This window comes from Vigna unguiculata, chromosome 9, assembly GCF_037176805.1.
Source record: "Vigna unguiculata cultivar grain cowpea cultivar isolate G323 ecotype 2 chromosome 9, ASM3717680v1, whole genome shotgun sequence".
NCBI lineage: Eukaryota > Viridiplantae > Streptophyta > Magnoliopsida > Fabales > Fabaceae > Vigna > Vigna unguiculata.
This window is the reverse complement of record NC_140800.1, coordinates 11,883,526-11,901,727: the sequence shown is the minus strand read 5'-3', so window position 1 is coordinate 11,901,727 and position 18,202 is coordinate 11,883,526. Positions and strand designations below refer to the sequence as shown.

Genomic DNA, 18,202 nt, shown 5'->3' with positions numbered 1-18,202 from the left:
AGAGTGATTCACATAACGTCTTCTCACCCCCACCTTGCACAGGTTTTGGATCTCTTTTAACGTCATTACACAACAATGTGGAAACATCGATGTTTGCAAATGAGGATTTCATTAAGCACTTTATAACTTTGTTGTCATTTACTAAGATCCAAAGCAGTACATATATGTCATGACTTTAACCTTTCTTTGTAGAAGACAATGAGATGATTTGGATGCTTATTTCGTCCTATCTTTTTGGACACCATGGCATACACAAAGAGTACATTTGGATCTTTTGTATCTCTTTAATGATGACATGGTAAATGAAGGTTAATTGTGCAGTTATGTTGTTATGTAAATATTTTTGTATCAGACGTAAAGACCAAACATTATGGTCAACGGAGGTTAGCACTTATTTTGTTGTGGGTTTGCAGATATCACCCTCACTGCACTTAATTTGTATATTTTGGATAAATTATTTGTCACATTCTATTGTGGTATAGTTCACCTATGCTAACGTTTAAGGTTATAGTGAACAAAATTTTCATTACAAAGTTCTTATATTTAAGTTTACATTATCCAAAAAAATTTCAACCAGGTTAGTACATATTTATTGATAGGTTCACAATTATTTCGCACCAACATAACACTGCCAAATAAAATCTAAGTTCATCTTGGTAAAATAGAAATTCTTATTTAATGATTGACACCAGAAACAATTTCAAATTAAATGTCAAATGTTAGTTTTTATCCTTTATTATTTTAACTCAAGGCCTCCTAACAATATGGATATCAATGAAAAACAAGTAATATATATTCGCACTTATGCAGCCAAGGGTTAACAAGTAAAGTAAAGACTGCAAATTAAAAGTATATAAGACAAAATTATTATTTCCTGCACAAATTATGACTACTTCCGATAAGTTCACATAATTACTAAAGTATAAATAATATTCATGACATGAAGCGAAGTGTTCAAACAATTTATTGAAGTAATACATCAACATTAACATTAATGAAAACCAAGTAATACAGATTACCACTTATCAAAGCACGAGTTAGCAGATAAAGTAGTCACTGCAATTTAACAGTATCTAAGACAAATTTAGTTTGTCCTACACAAAGTACGACTATTTCCAATAAGGTCACACAATTACGAAATTATAAATATCATTCATGGCATGAAGTGGAGTCTTCAAAGTGATATTTATAAAGAAAATGAAGCAAAGTAAAGGTTTTGTTAAAAATATTTAACTTGGGTTAGAAGTAGTTATATCATTTCTTTGCAGTTACAAGTGGAATGAAGACAAACATAGGCATGGGTTGAAATGAGTTCACTATATTCCTACATGGACAAGCTTGAATTCCCTAATACTAAGGCTAATGGAACTTCACAATATTTAAGGTCTCCTACCTACATCAACATAAGTGAAAACCAACTAATACAGCTTAGCACTTATGAACCCACGGGTTAGCACATAAAGTATCCACTACAATTTAACAATATATAAGACAAAATCAATTATTCCTGCACAAATTATAATTACTTCCAATAACTTCACTTATTTCCTATATTATAAATATTAATCATGAAATGAGCAGATTGTTAAAATTGTCAGTTGTAAAGAAACTGAATTACACCATAGGTTATGTTCAAAACATTTATTTCACTTGGGTTAGCAATACTTAAGTCATTACTTTGCAGTTACATATGGGATGAAGTCCTAACTTATCCTAGGTTAGCACTTATGAACCCATGGCTTAGTAAATACATGACAGTGGAACTTATCCTCTACGACTTTCATATCCATCCATTGCAATACTCGGCGGAACTTTGTGCTTGATTCTCCAATATTACATTTTGGAATCAAGAAGTGGTCAAACGACCATGACTAAAAGAAGTCAACAAAAATCAAATAACTCAATACATTCCTTCCTATTTGAAACAAACCAAATTTTAATTCAAAGGAATTGATTATGAATTACATGTAACAAATACACACAACCAACAATATGGAAGTGTCTCTTGTTTCCTTTCTCCATTAAGAACATGGATGCATTGCATATGCTCCCAACTAAGTATTCATAAACAAGACCACCCCAATTGTATTTCCTAAGACTACTAAGGTCATCCACAATGGTAAAAAATATGAGAAAAATTGTTCTCTTGCGACTTGGACAAAGGAACTCGAATATTCCCAATAAAATATAAAGCCTACAATAATCCTCCAAGGTAACCTCATCCCTATATCTTACTAGAAAAACATATACCATGTCAACATCAACACTTTCGTTATTGAATAATTTCTTACACTCACTCTGCACACCAACCTCATCTAAGTTAATACTTTCACCATGAACCTTTAAACTCAATCCCAAACAAACATCCAATAAAGATAAACGAACAACTTCATTACTTATTAAAAACCCACCCCTCCTTTCAACCCACAAACTAATTAACGAACTAAGAAGTTTCCTACTAATTTTTAGACTTCCTTTCAACATGGTGAACCATCCAAACAGTGTTCCTTCAATAACAGGCCTTTATTCTACACTTAAATTATTATTTAAGGAAGCAATGTACTTCATCCAACGAGAATGCTTAAAACTCTACAAATAATGATGAACACAACTTATAAAATGTCATTCTATAAATTAATTAATAAAAAATTTTAATATCGCACCTTCACCTCATGCTTCTTCTCACCACCGCATCCACTGCTTTCACTATAATTAGCCATTATAGTATCACTTATGTAAACAATTGATGTCACCTCCTATCATATATGCAAAAACAATACACTGACTTAGCATTTAACAACTAACAGCTTAGAAAATATTTTTATTCCCACCTTAGATAAATTCAAACCAATCAAAGTAATACATGGTGAAGTCATAAACTAATTACGAACTATGATGTGCAAATACTACACATATCCAATTCCAACTCATGAACTATTCACAATCCATATCACCCATCCCCAACTAAAGCAAACTGGACATCATATGTGCAAAACAATACCCTGGCTTAGCACTTAACAACTAATAGGTTAGCAAATATTTTTATTCCCACCTTAGATAAATTCAAACCAATCAAAGTAATACATGGTGAAGTCATAAAGTAATTACGAACTATGATGTGCAAATACTATACATTTACAATCCCAACTCATGAACTATTCATAATCCATATAACCCATCCCAAACTAAAGCAAATTGGACATCATATGTGCAAAAAAAAACCCTAGCTTAACACTTAAGAACTAACAAGTTAGCAAATATTTTAATTTCCCGCCTTAGATAAATTCAAACCAATCAGAGTAATACATGGTGAAGTCATAAACTGATTACGAACTATGATGTGCAAATACTATACATATAAAATCCCAACTCATCAACTATTCACAATCCATATCACTCATCCCCAACTTAAGCAAACATGACATCATATGTGCAAAAACAATATCCTGGCTTAGCACTTAAAAACTAACAGGTTAGCAAATATTTTTATTCACACCTTAGATAAATTCAAACCAATCAAAGTAATACATGGTGAATTCATAAACTGATTACGAACTATGATGTGCAAATATTATACAGATACAATCCTAACTTAAAACTATTCACAATCCATATCACCCATCCCCAACTTAAGCAAACTGAACATCATATCTGTTGCAAACCAATATTAGTTACAATAACAAATGAACCTTGTAGACCAATATCTCACTAAATCACTTCTTTACATTTACTTTTTTGAAAACCTTAGCCCACTATCCCGCAATGGGTTGGGTTCAATAACGAACTCAAAAAAGGGGATCCATATAAACAACAACAACACTTTCAACAACACATCATACATTCAACAAAAAAAATTACCTCTTGAACAATGTAGCGCCACAGGAGCAAGAACAAGACCAAAGCTTGAGATTCCGCTTGAGAATGACTATTTTCTACACTAAAGCTTCCTTTTCAAAAACGCAACAACGTTGAACCAAAAAAAAAAATACAAACTATCAAATATTCTCCAAAAAGGGAAACAAAAATGACTCATTTTCACCAAAGCTGCAAAAACAGCACGGAATACCAACACTTTTCTATAGTGGGTAAAACCAATGTCTTCTCCACCTACACCACCAACGAGGAAATCAACAACCACTTCGGAAAAACCCATTCGGAACTGAAAAAAACTTCGGGGATGGAGGAACAAGAGACTACTCTCCACTTCTCTCATGAGCTCCACTCTTCTCTCTCGCTTGTTATCCATTTCTATTACGAATTAAGGAAGTAGTTCTTTCTCGCGTTTTCTCTCTCTGGTCTTCACCCACTCAAAAACATGGCCAACGTGGAAATGAAGGGAAAAAAATTAAAATTTTAAAAAAGAGTATCATGTCAAGTAGTGAGAGAAGTTGTAAGATTTTGGTACTTACTATATCATTTTTCTTTGGGTAATAATAAAGTGGAATAGTACTATTGCAGGAAAAAAAATACAGTTAATAACACCTTGTAAATTTTAAAATTTTTTATAAATTTCTATTAAAAGATTATACCTTTTTACAAAAAAAATAATTTTTATTAAAATATTATATAATTTACAAAATTTACGAGATTTTTAATTTATTTTTATATTTTCTCAAAATAAAATAATTTTTAAAACTAAACTAAAAATGCTTGAATTCTATTTTTAATATTTTTATATTTTTCCTTCTGTAATTTTTCCAAAATAATAATATATATTTAAAAGAAATGAAAAAAAAAGCTTACAAACCAAATTATAATTATAACATTCAATTTATCATAACACACATAAATTCAGTTTCAATTTAAGAATTAATTCTCTCTTTATACAGTAAAAAGGTAAAAAGGTTTCCTTGCTGTAAATAAAAGGCTTAAATATACATTTGGTCCCTATTTTTGTTGTTTTTATTTAATTTGGTGCTTATTTTTGTTTTGTGTTCAATTAGCTCCTATTTTCGTCAAATTGTGGTCAATTTGTTCCTTTTCACTAACTGTGTTTAAATAGTTAACGTTTTTTAACATTACATGCCATGTGTCAGCTCCTGGTTTTTTTGATTTTTTTTTTAATTTTTTTTTAATTTTTTTTAAATTTTTTTTAAATTTTTTTTAATTTTTTTAATTTCAAAAAATTTGTTCACATGTCAAGTCACAATTATGCTTCATAGTGCCACGTGTCAGTTTGTGGTAGTATTATTTTTTTTGTTCAATTTAGTTTCTATATTCGTTATTTTTGTTCAATTTAGTCTCAATTATTATTAAAATAAATCAATTTTGTCTCCTTCAAATTGACACTAAATTTAATATCTTTTATACAAATATTAATATTTTTTCTAAAATTGACATTTGAATTTATTATTTTTTAAATTCAATTATAAATTATTAAATTTAATTATAAATTGAATAAAATTCTTATATTCAATTGCTAAATAGAATATAATTATTTAAAATATTATAAGAATATAGTTATTAAACTTTTTTTCTAATATTTATATTCTAAAATACTTTTAAAATTGATATATAAAAATATTTTAAATATTCAAAATATTTTAGAAAAGTAAACTAATATTTTTAAAATTAACATTTAAATATAAAATATTTTAGGTTTTAATATCTAAAATACAATAAAAATATTAAATATTTTAAATTTAAATGTGAATTTTATAAATGTTAATATATATTTTTTAAATTTTAATAATATTTAAATAATTATATTTTATTTAACAATTGATTCTAAGAATTATATTCAATTTATAATTAAATATTATAATTTATAATTAAAGTTAAAAAATAATTAATAATAATTTCAATTTTAAAAATTGAATGGTTCTATTATAATAAAATTTGGGACTAAATTAAATGAAAATAACGAATATATGGACTAAATTGAATAAAAGTAATGAATATTGAGACTAAATTGAACAAAAAGAAATAATACAACCACAAACTGACACATAACATTAGCGTTGACACGTGACACAATTGTAACTTGACACATGGACAATTTTTTTGAAATTAAAAAAATTAAAAACAATTTTAAAAAACTTTAAAAAACTTAAAAAAAAAACCAGATACTGACATGTAACATGTAATGTTCAAAAACATTAAGTATTTAATAAAAAAAACTAAATTAATCATAATTTTAAAAAAATATAACATAGAAAAATGTAAAATAAAAATAAAAATCAAATTAAATAAAAACAATAAATCAAATATATATTTAAGCTTTATAAAAATTAGCCCGGTCGCCAGAAATTAATTTCGATATAGGTATATCGCAAGTAAAAGTTTCTACCAGTGGCAGCGTCACCTTGTGCTACTACTTCTGCCGCTAAAACCACGCCCGTGCACCGACCACTCAATTGGATTCTGGAAAAAAAAAGTTAGGGTTTGGTTCACTCAATCTTGCATCGCCGCCGGTCCACTCCACGACCTTCCCTCTTCCTTCCGGTCTCGCCACCGCCACGCTGCCAACGGAGCCAAAGAATCTTGCGCGGCGCCTTGCCACTAACGGACGGAGCCAAGCATTTTTCGTAGCCAATAACACCACAACGACGTTGTATAGTCCTTGATTACCGACAAGGATCTTTCACTCTAGGTTCGCTTTTCCTTTCTCAAATTCATTGATTAATTCTACTGTAAAAATGCAATTTCAGAGGAGACAAAGGTGTTACAACAATCAAAATGCATCCGGCATGCTATTCTTACATTGTCCATTGGAGTTACCCCATCTGGGTCATAGGATTGAATTCCTCTTTCGTTGTCTTCATCTTATTAACTATGTAATATCCGTTCATTAAAGTCTTAGAAGTAACAATATCAGGTTTTACACCATCTTTCACCATCACACACATTTTTGGCTTCTTTCTCCCTTCTTCTTTACCTAGTGCATCAATGAGTTTATTATAGGGATAGGCATTTTGCTTGATGTTATTTGATACCATTTCATTTACGAATCCATTGCATGCTTCTTGTAACTGACCCATAATACAAGAGCCATGGATTAGGATATTATAGGTGTGAACTACTTCTTCTACATGTAGGGGACTTGGTTTTTACACTACACTCACGATTGTGGTTAACTTATCTCCAAAAATAACCTCTACTTTAAATATAAATTTTATGAAAAAAAGGTAATGTCTATACAAGTTTCTTTCTTTGTAAGTAAATTCTATGTTTTTCTGTTTGCATTATGTTTGTAGGTTTGGGATTGTTATTTTTTTTTTTTAGTTTTCAGCCCTGATTTGTTGATCTATCGAAGAAAAGAGTTACATCCTCTTTCGGGAATTGTGATCTACTTTTTCTACATGTCATGAGACTTGGTTTTTAGACTGCACTCACAACATGGGACTTGGTTTTTATCCTCTACTTTAGATATAATTAATTCTGTGACACTACATTCACAATCTTCAACTCAAATATTCAAGTCAAAGGACAATTACTGTAGCCTTCTGCCCACTGCCCCACACCCCCAACTCACTCTTCTTCTCTGTTATTTTACTCCTATGTTTCTTTTTCTTAGGCTATTTGTTACCTCTCTAAAGTTTCCACATAAACCTGAAATTTCTCTATTTGATAACTTAAGTACTATGTTATGGCTGTTTAGTCATTTTAGAATGACTAGTTCATGATATATAATTATTAGCAGTGAATATTTTAAATTTATATTTTTTCAGGTAAATGTTAATTAATATTCTTAAGCTATTTTCTTAAAAGAATTCAAACTATAACATTTGGGGTTAATGTTCACTTTCCCGTTACATATGGTATCAAACTTTCTTTTAGATGTTAGATTGTCTGGTTAAATTAATTGCTTGGTGTTGCTGCTTGGTTGGTGCTGTTACTTATCTCTTACATATCGATTGCTTTCATTTGAATCTTTAATTTAGAGCGCATGTTAGGAATTGAGTTTATTTATTAATTTAAAACAGGGTTGAACATTAGAAAGAATGGATGAGTCCATTAATAAACCTATCTGTGATGTTATTGTGATTTACTATGTTATGTTATGTTGAATTGTTGATGACTTGAAACGTTGTTGTGATGTTTAATGTGACTTGGTCTTGGATAATTGAATTGTTGACACTTGATGTTTTATTATAACGCATGAGTTCCTTTTTGGTGCTTTTGGATAGGGATGTGACGCTTTTGAGATAAAAGATTAGCAGTTGTCAATTGAACTTTGTTTACATTAATTCCTTTATATCTCATTCTATTTGTTCGAGTATGTTAATGTTGACCATATTTTGTTAGGTGTTGAACCTTTTTTGGTTGGAATAATAAAGTTTGATTTAATTTGATTAGTGTACCTTGCCTTTTTATTGTCCAAAAAGTGATATCATGACTGCAAACAAATAAACTTAGGTCCAAAACCAAAGAAAAATCCTGAAAATAAAACAAGAAAAAAACAACTGAAGAAATGGCGTGCTAGCCTGCCTTGTGGCTGGATGGGTCATGAATTACAGTTCGTTTAGCTGTGGCAGGCCAGTTGCAGGCGGACCAAAAGGGGCCGGGTGGCTTGTTTTGCCGCCCTTAGTTAAGGGTACATAGTTCATTTCCCAAAGAATTCAAACCACGCATTTGAACACCTACAAATTTTTCTTACCACCTTCTAATATATGAAAAATATATTCTGAAATGAATAGGAAGTAGTGAAGAAATTTGTGAGATGTAGAAAGAAACACTCCAAAAGAAATACACAAGGCCAATGAAGTATTTGTTTATGAACCAATACTAATCTTTGATTCCTTTTTTCTTTATTCTGGGGAACACATACTCTGCAACGTAAATTTCTAAAGTAAAAATGGTCCTTCCAATTGTTGCACTCACATTGAAGTCTAACCTAATTGCTGCAGGCTGCCACACGCACCATTCAGTGAGGCACCTCCTCCACGAGCAAACCTTCCTGTCATCAGCTCTGTGCAAGCCACCTCTGAACGCATGCACTAACCTCAATTCAGAATGAAGCTCGATGTGGATGTGTTAAGATATCTATCCAAAGATGATTTTAGGGTTCTCACCGCTGTTGAATTGGGCATGAGGAATGTGTGTTTCTCTCTCTTCACCTCTTACAACATTTCAATATTTTTTATTTTCAATTTAATTACCATTTGTTTTGAATTTTTGAGCTTAAGTTAATGAAATTCTCCCTTGGCTGCAGCATGAAATCGTTCCCACGGAACTCATCGACCGAATTGCACGTCTCAAGTAACTCTCAATATTCTTCTGCATTCATTCCCTTTACAATGTTTTATTTTCATTCTTGTTACTAATTTTTATGTTAATGTTTGTAGGCATGGAGGCACGTACAAGGTTTTGAAGAATTTGCTCAAGCACAAGTTGTTGCATCATGACTCTTCTAAATGTTTGTTCCTTCTAATCTCTATTATTATTTGCCTTTAAAAAGAACAATATGATCATATTAGTCTAGGTATGGTGTGCAAATTGCATCGCTCTTTATACAGTGCATGGTTTGGAAAATTTAGCTCAATTGTTCAAAGTTTTGGGTTAAGACGCAGTGAGGCAGATCACTCGGTCTTTTACTCACATACTTCTCCTGGGAAATGTATCTACCTAATAGTGTATGTTGATGATATAGTCATTACAGGAAATGATATTGTTGGCATATCTCAATTAAAGGAGCACTTGTGTAGGCATTTTCAAACCAAGGATTTGGGAAGCCTCAAATACTTCTTGGGCATTGAAGTGGCACAGTCTAAACATGGCATTGTTATCTCTCAAAGGAAGTATGCTCTTGATATACTACAAGAAACTGGTATGATTGATTGTAAACCAGTAGAGAGTCCTATGGACCCAAATCAAAAGTTAACAACTGAAGAAGGTGAATTATTCTTGACCCTGAAAGATACAGGAGGCTGGTCGGAAAACTACTTTACCTCACCATTACAAGGCTAGATCTATCCTTTGCAGTTGGAGTATTTAGTCAGTTTATGCAGTCTCCATGTGTTGGCCATTGGAATTCTATCATCCGCATTCTAAGGTACCTAAAAAAGGCTCCCGGGCAAGGGTTGTTATATGAAGATAGAGGAAGTTTTCATGTCTCTGGATATTGTGATGCGGATTGGGCAGGATCTCCTATGGATAGACGATCTACTATTGGATACTGTGTATTCCTTGGAGGTAATATTATTTCATGGAAAAGTAAGAAGTAGAGTGTAGTGGCTAGATCGACAACTGAAGCTGAATATAGAGCCATGGCATCACTAACATGTGAACTTATATGGGTGAAGCAAATACTTCAAGAACTTAATTTTTGTGACATCCAGACTATGAAGATGTATTGCGATAATCAAGCTGCTCTCCACATTGCTTAAAATCCAATGTTTCACGAGAGAACAAAACATATAGAAATAAACTGTCATTTTGTTCGTGAAAAGTTGTTGGCAAAGGAAATATGTACTGAGTTTGTGGGATAGAATGACCAACTCGCAGATATGTTGACCAAGTCATTAAGGGGACCTCAGATATAGTTTATTTGTTCCAAGCTGGGTACATACAATTTGTATGCTCCAGCTTGAGGGGGAGTATAGAAGTAATTAGTATATCTAGGCAATCATTATGTGTAAGCTAGGAGGTTGAGTGTTGGATAATCTCTACACCTAGCACCTAGTTGTAGCCTTTAATATTTCAACTTCCTTGTATCTCCTTTATCATTTATATATGTTAGAAGTGGGTTCTAAGCCTAACTCAACCCTACAAAACCGGCTTATAAGGTGAGGTTTGCACCTCACTTATATATTGTGAATTGGTCTTATCTTTAGTCGATGTGGAACTTCCAACACACCCTCTCACGCCGAGGTATATTTATCTCGTGCGTGGGACAAGAAATTAGTGGGTGGTCCGTTAGCGGTCCGATATCGGGTGGAATAGAATGTCCAAGAAAGTTCGCTAGGATAGGCTCTAACTTGGCTCTAATATCATGTTAGAAGTGGGTTTTAAGCCTAACTCAACCCCACAAAACCGGCTTATAAGGTGAGGTTTGCACCTCACTTATATATTGTGAATTGGCCTTATCTCTAGTCGATGTAAGACTTCCAACAATATAAATATAAGGAACAGTAAAGGGGACTAATCAAGCCCTCAAGCATATCTTTGTCTGTTTTAATCTCAACTCGGACCAAGAGAGGTAATTTTGTCCATCTAGCTTCTCGGAAGTAATGGAAGGACTTTTAGAGAAAGAAATAACACTTCCAGAGGCCATTTCTGATCAAGGGAACAAAAACAGAGAGCAGAAACACAAAAAACAATGGAGATTTTTAAACGACCGAGGGAGATGTCCGCAAGGGTGACGTCTGGACCTCACTAAATCAGAGTTTTGAGGGTCAGAACAGCAGCAGAAGGCTCTGGCGAGAGCTACGAAGGTGGCGTTGTGACGTTCCGATCAGTAGAACGCGATGCGTGAGGCTGGTTCCGGCACTGGTGGGGGTGGTTGTCGCTCGGAGAGGCGCTCCAGATCCAGTGGTCGTTGGCGAAACCAGGGCAGGATCGACTTGCTCTGATACCAAGTTGAGATTAAAATAGACAAAGATATGCTTGAGGGCTTGATTAATCCCCTCTACTGTTCCTGATATTTATATAAATGATAAAGGAGATACAAGGAAGTTGAAACATTAAAGGCTACAACTAGGTGCTAGGTGTAGAGGTTATCCACACTCAACCTCCTAGCTTACACATAATGATTGCCTAGATATACTAATTACTTCTACAATTTGCCTTTAAAAAGAATAATATGATCATATTAGTCTAGGTAAATTGAAGTTCTTTGAATGGCTTAAACAGCAGAAAAAATTTTGTTTAGAATAGCTAATGATTGTGAATAACAATATTAAGTCCATAGTGGGTCACAATTGGTAAATACATATTGTTAAAAAGAGAACTTTAAGCCTAACTCAACTCTACAAAACCAGCTTGTAAGGTGAGGTTTGCACCTACTTATATATTGTCAATTGGCCTTATCTCTAGTCAATGTGAGATTTTCAACACACCTCCCTCATGTCGAAATATATACATCTCGTGTGTGGGATTCGACATTATTGGGTGCTCTGATTGCGGTTCAAATAACGAGTGGAACAATCGTCCCAATTTTAGCTAGGATAGGCTTTAAACCATGACTCTGATACCATGTTAAATATCGAGAAAAACTGTATAGGGTTAATCTCTCTTGTATCTAAAATACACATAGGGTGAATATATTTATAATAAAGAGTGATACAAGTATATATGACAACCAAATATAAATATGGTAAATAGAAGATATTGTTACATACAATATCAACATTATCTACCAATATCAAACAATGTCTATGTTTCTCTAATAAACAATAGATGCTATATTTCCCTAATTAACATAAAACGCAATATATCTAACTCATACAGATAATAGTATGAAGTCCATACAAAAGCAATTGGTAAATATCCAATTCTACAGCCTAATAATTCGAAATAAGAGACATCATTCCATTCCTCCATTTGTGTCATAATTCATATTCCACAAACCTTTGGTAAGAATTTGTAAGAATTTAGAGAGAAGACAAACATATTTACAGAGGAAGAGAATATTCAGAACTAGGAACGAACCTGCAAATTCATCTCCTTTTCCTTTATCCCTCACAGTCCTTCAAATATTCATTTCTTTTTGTGGATTATTGTACTTTTCCACACTCATCCCAGAATGACACATGTCCAATAGTCGTTACTAACTTTGGCTTCATTGTTGTAGATGATGGATTCCGCCTTACCTATCTTGGCTATGATTTTCTTGCCATTAAAACTATGGTGAACAAAGGAGTGTTTGTTGCTGTTGGTCGTCAGATTGGTGTTGGAAAGGAATCTGGTATTTTAGTTAATATTCTTCTAATTTGGTGCTCTTCATCCAATCACATTTCATTCTTTTTGCTAATTACGCTGGCATTTGTGCTCTGCTAGATATATTTGAGGTTGCCCAGGAAGATGGAACTGTTTTGGCCATGAAGTTGCATAGACTTGGTAGAGTTTCTTTTAGAGCTGTCAAATCTAAGCGTGACTACTTGAGACATCGAAGTAGTTATAATTGGCTCTATTTGTCTCGCCTTGCTGCCCTTAAAGAATTTGCTTTCATGAAGGTTTTACCTCCCCCCCTATACTTGAATTATTTTATTTTTTGTTTAATTTTCTATCTAGTCACTGACACATGTTTGCTTGAGCAGGCTTTAGAAACCCATGGCTTTCCTGTTCCAAATGCTGTAGAGCACAATAGACATTGTGTTGTCATGTCACTTGTTCAGGGTTATCCTCTGTAGGTGTCCTTCATTACTTGTGCTTATGTTTTTTCTTGCGTTTGTTTTTCTTTAGCTGGTTTTCTTGTTTCTAGTCTTTCTTTTACCGTTTTTGCTGGTTTTGGTAACAATTGCTTGCTTTGTGTATTTGGTTTTTCAAATGCAGTGTTCAGGTGAAGGAGTTACAGAATCCAGAGACAGTTTTTGAGACAATTATTGGTCTAGTTGTTCGGTTGGCTGAACATGGCCTTATTCATTGTGATTTCAATGAATTCAATATCATGGTATGCTTTGACTTGTCTGCATAAGGACCAAAAAAGATTCTCAATTTTATTTCATTAAATGTCAGCCGGTTGGTTTTCAAATCTAGTTTACACTTGGAGTTCCATTCATTGTAGATTGACGATGATGAAAAAGTTACCATGATTGACTTTCCACAAATGGTATCTGTGTCACACCGTAATGCACAGATGTAAGTGTCTCCTTGTATGTCTTTCTCGTAAATTTCTTTTGACTTGTTATAACAGTTCCAAGCTACCCTGTCACTTTACTAACTTTTGTTTTGTTATTTGGTAATGTAGTTTACAAAATTTGCGGGTCATTTCACATTCTAATCACACTTAATAAGAATTTAATGGGCTAACACACAGTGTTCAAATAACTAATATCTCTCTCATAGTTCAACCTACTTCATCCCTGAAAAAGACTTTTTTTTTTTTTTTGTAATTTATTCATGTAATTAAATCATCTATGCAAATTCATGTCTTTAAATCTAGGTATAAGTTCAACAGGTTAAACCTTATTAATACGATTTTTAGATTTATTTTTGCATTTTTTTTCAATTTATGAATTAGAATATGGTAATAGAACTTTTCTAACTTCTAATTTTTTGGGGATAATCTTATAGATTTATCTTAGATTTGCTATCATTTGAAAGTTGTATGTGGGGATATTAATTTGAAAGTCAGTATTCATTGTGAAAATAAAATTTTGAAAATTTTCAATTAGTAAAAAATGCTTATATTGTATGAGTGTCATGTTAAAACAGAGTATATTTTATTTCTTGCTTAACTATATATTATTTATCCTTGTTTCAGGTACTTTGACCGTGATGTTGAATGCATCTTTAAGTTTTTCAGGAAAAGGTAGGTAGATGTTCTGGAATCATGTATTTGTCAACAATAAAGTCACTTTTGCATATTATTTTTAATATTTTTGTATCTTTATAATTTAAAATTGTTAGAATAAGTATTAAACCTGAGTAGGAAGTAGTTGTATTGGAAATCACTACCTGCTGTACCTTTGAGTTGTACCTAGGTTTCTAGTTCAGACTTCTGATCGACTTCTGATATTTGATCTTCCATCTTCTCATTGTATCAGAATTCTATCATTATAAATATGAGATCATAAGAGGAGTGTTTTCAAGCCCTCTAAATTATATTGTCTCTTTTATTTCTTGTTTGTTTATCTTAGGTAGGTAAAATGGTAGAAGAAAATAGAAATATAGAAATGATATTCTCATATCAATTGCCCGAACTGTAGACTTAACTTCAGTTAAGTAGCAAGTAACTACGAATGTCCGTGATACAAGTTAGCCTAACTTGTTAGAAAGTGCATTTAGTACAAATTATCAAGGACATGGTCAGAGATTTGGACTATTCTTACACTGTGTTTGGAAGGGATTTAAGTTAGAGAAAATAAATAAATAGGAAAAATCACGAACTATGATACTTTTTCCTGTTTGGTAGGATAGGAAGTGAAAGGAAAATGAGAAGAGCTGATTTCTAAAAATAAAAATTTGAACTTTACTTTCTTTCTGCTTTCCCTCAAATTTATTTTTCAAAACTTTCTCTCTTCCCTCACCTTCTTTCTTCACAACCAAACACGGGACTAGTTTCTATCCTTTTCTGTCTTTCATTCTCTCATCCTTTCATCAAATGAAGATATGCCTCTAAGGTACCTTCATGTTGGGAATTTTTTTTGCATTTACGCTCTTGGATTTTTTCTGTCTAATTTACATCTATATATAACCTATATCCAACGTGTAGTTTTTACTATGAACTATCCTCTTGTGGAAATATATTTATGTGATTCCTTTTTCCTGTATTTTGAGTATTATTTGAATATTTTTTCATTTGTTTTATGGTATCTTCTGCATATTTCGTTTTCATGTCCTGTTTTTGCTGCTTGGATGAAAGATCTTTGGTTGCTGAACTTGTTGAAAGGTTTTTTATATCTAGTATTTGGCTAATAAATCAGTTATCTTCATATTGTTCCCTCATCTTTGTTTCAGGTTCAATCTCTCTTTTGAAGAAAGCTTAGATGATATTGATGGTTCAGATGAGGGGAGAGATGAAGTTGGAAAACCCTGTTTTTCTGCAATAGAAAGAGGTGCTGGTTTTCTAGATAGGGAACTTGCTGCCAGTGGCTTTACTAGAAAGGACGAAGAAGATATTCAAAGGGTATATTGTTTTTCTTGTTCTTTGTGAGATGGGGAAGAAGATGGAGATTACTTTTCAAAAGGCAACATAACTTTGCTTTTTATATTTTCCACCTATCTGGCTTCGTTGCCAACAGCCAGCGTCTGGTGGAGCATAGTATCATTATCATACATGGGGATTAAAATTGCCTATTTTGGTTATAGTGCGTAGATTGGTAAGCTTTCATTTTTGTATTTGGTTCAGCCTCAAAGGTATTCAAATCTCTATGTGCAGTTCATTGAAGGCGGGGCAGAGAGTGATGCAAATTCAGATACTGAAGAGGTTGACGTAGTAGAAGATCTGAATGAAGCATACACTATTGACGGTGATTCTTCAGACTTGTTGGAACAGGTAATGTCATAAAAGGGATACAAAAGATGTAAAAGTGTGTTGTTAGATGTACATGTAAAGAGAGATAAAACAATATAAAACAAATACGCTTACCTGTAGGGGAGATTTTTCGGTGAGAAGCTGAGCTATGAATTGGGGAGTTGAGAAAGTTGTATCCCAATAAAGAATGAACTAAATACAAAGAGCACTATAAGTAACAACATAGCAGATTCGTGCTATAGAACTTACAAACAATACCAAAGTTTCTTTCTGTTCTTGAGATGGTTGAGCTTGAAATTTTTCATTGTTCGAAATATTAAATATAGTATCTTCTGTGATATAATAAGTGAACTGTGATATGTAAATTTGAATATCCAAAATTTGGTTTAGTTTTAGTTTGTCCATTGACTAGCGGGCATACATACTCTACTATGGATTTTTAAGCCTAGTTCATTAGTTGTGCGAGTCAAATTATGCATGCTGATTGAAGGACTGTTTTTGTTTTAACCAGAATGAGGGATATGAGAGTCAGAGGAGAGAGGAGAGTTGTGAAGCACGTGAAAGCAGTGGATCTGAAAAGGAAGATGCAAGTGATAATGTAAGCAATGCTTTATTCTTTTTATTAGGTGGTTATCTCAATGCTATGTTTGTACTGATTTCTTTTCCTCTTCATAATATTCAATTCAAAGAATTTCTAGTCTTAAACATTGATCCCTGATGAATATTTTGGGAAACAGCATGTATTATGCATATCCTCTTCCAGAGTTCTAGTGCATTTCTTCACTACTCTTGATGTGACTTGTATGGTATTCTGAATCTGGATTTTTCTCAACCATAGGCTCATTTTATTTTTGTAAATTTGCTAGTGACGTAATGTTGAACATTATTTCCTTGTATTGTCTCCCTCTTGTTTTATATTATTCTAGTTTATATAGAAAGCTTGCTATTCGGCCTTTATATGAAAGCCTCAATGGTGGTAATTTTGATTCACAGGAGGAAAACAATGAAGAAGCAATGGAAAATGAAGCTGAACTTGTTAAGAGCTTGAATAAGCAAAGACGACGCGCCATAGCATCAGCTCGCAAGGGGCAGAAGACTGCTGGAGCCAGAAATTCCTACAAAGACAAAGGTGGTAGGTCATCTCACAATTCTAAAATCCAGAAACAGTTGAGCAGCTGGTGACATATGATTGACCTTATGGGGTGAACTTAAAGAAGGAAATCATAGTTTCAATGGTGCCATTTATCGGACAGCATTAAGTTTTGGTAGACTGCCTTAGTTTGTTCAAGCTTCCGACATATAAAAGTTCAGACATTGGAAAGCAACTGGGTTATGGTCGAACCCCTCCTCTGGAGGATATTCATATTATGTGTTATATTTAATTTGAATGAAAATTTTGCCATTCTCTATTGGAAAATTCTGTCACATTAGCCTATATTTTTTTGTTTGACTTAGAAAGCAGCAATTTATTCTGGAATTGAGTCTAGAATAGGTTATGTCTAGAGTAAAATGTGATTAAATGAAAATGTATGTTGCACGAAAATGTTTGGATTGGCATTACAGCTTGAATCTTATAAATTTATAGATATGACAGTTATAAAATATTGCTAGCTTACACTTTTATTTGTTGTCTGGTTTCGCAATGATTGCTTATATGCGTGAGCGGATGGTGCGGCTAATATAGCTAATAGTGTAGTCCAGCAGTACAAAGGATGTTGTATAGAAGATTTAGTACTTTTTAGTAGTTTTATATGTATATAAATGTTTTGTGCAGTGTAAGTCTCTTATGATATAGTTTTAACTTTATTTCGGATAACCTTTATATTCAGGAGGACTATATGTACACAATACTTTTATGTATGTCAAAATATCAAGGAAAAAATAGCATATTATATGACACGATTTCTTTGTTTACAAAAGTTTTACTGCATTCGTTAGTTTTCTTTTTTTAAATAGGTGGTATAATATATCTTTTACATAAATATGAGAGATTTAAGGAGATATACAATGAAGAAGAGGAGGATTACAGGAGATTTCCTTGGAGTAATTACTAGAATTCTTAACAACTATAAAAAGGTATAAAGTAATCTATTAAATACATTTATACATATTAACATTGCTCTA

The 18,202-nt window shown here is 32.6% G+C and overlaps 1 protein-coding gene across 2 annotated transcripts; it reads left to right on the top strand.

Moving 5' to 3' along the window:
- The first annotated feature begins 6,266 nt into the window (after window positions 1–6,266).
- Window positions 6,267–17,688, top strand: LOC114164287 (serine/threonine-protein kinase rio2-like). 2 transcript variants are annotated; one of them, XM_028048895.2, is made up of 14 exons: window positions 6,267–6,592; window positions 8,850–9,039; window positions 9,155–9,201; window positions 9,288–9,358; window positions 12,734–12,847; window positions 12,940–13,115; window positions 13,200–13,288; window positions 13,435–13,552; window positions 13,667–13,740; window positions 14,366–14,413; window positions 15,562–15,730; window positions 15,983–16,099; window positions 16,590–16,676; window positions 17,072–17,688. In XM_028048895.2, exons 2-14 carry the CDS (start codon window positions 8,956–8,958, stop codon window positions 17,258–17,260), a joined length of 1,383 nt encoding a protein of 460 aa, XP_027904696.1. In that variant the 5' UTR covers window positions 6,267–6,592; window positions 8,850–8,955; the 3' UTR covers window positions 17,261–17,688. The 2 variants fall into 2 exon arrangements, with proteins under 2 accessions (XP_027904696.1, XP_085523076.1); XM_085666950.1 differs by lacking the exons at window positions 6,267–6,592; window positions 8,850–9,039; window positions 9,155–9,201; window positions 9,288–9,358 and adding an exon at window positions 9,423–10,134.
- The last annotated feature ends 514 nt before the right edge of the window (window positions 17,689–18,202 follow it).

Coding starts and splice junctions, on each gene's coding strand:
- LOC114164287 (XM_028048895.2), top strand. CDS start 8,956: ATGAAGCTCGATGTGGATGTGTTAAGATATCTATCCAAAGATGATTTT. Junction 9,202..9,287: donor GACCGAATTGCACGTCTCAA/GTAACTCTCAAT, acceptor TAATGTTTGTAG/GCATGGAGGCACGTACAAGG. Junction 16,677..17,071: donor AGGAAGATGCAAGTGATAAT/GTAAGCAATGCT, acceptor TTTGATTCACAG/GAGGAAAACAATGAAGAAGC.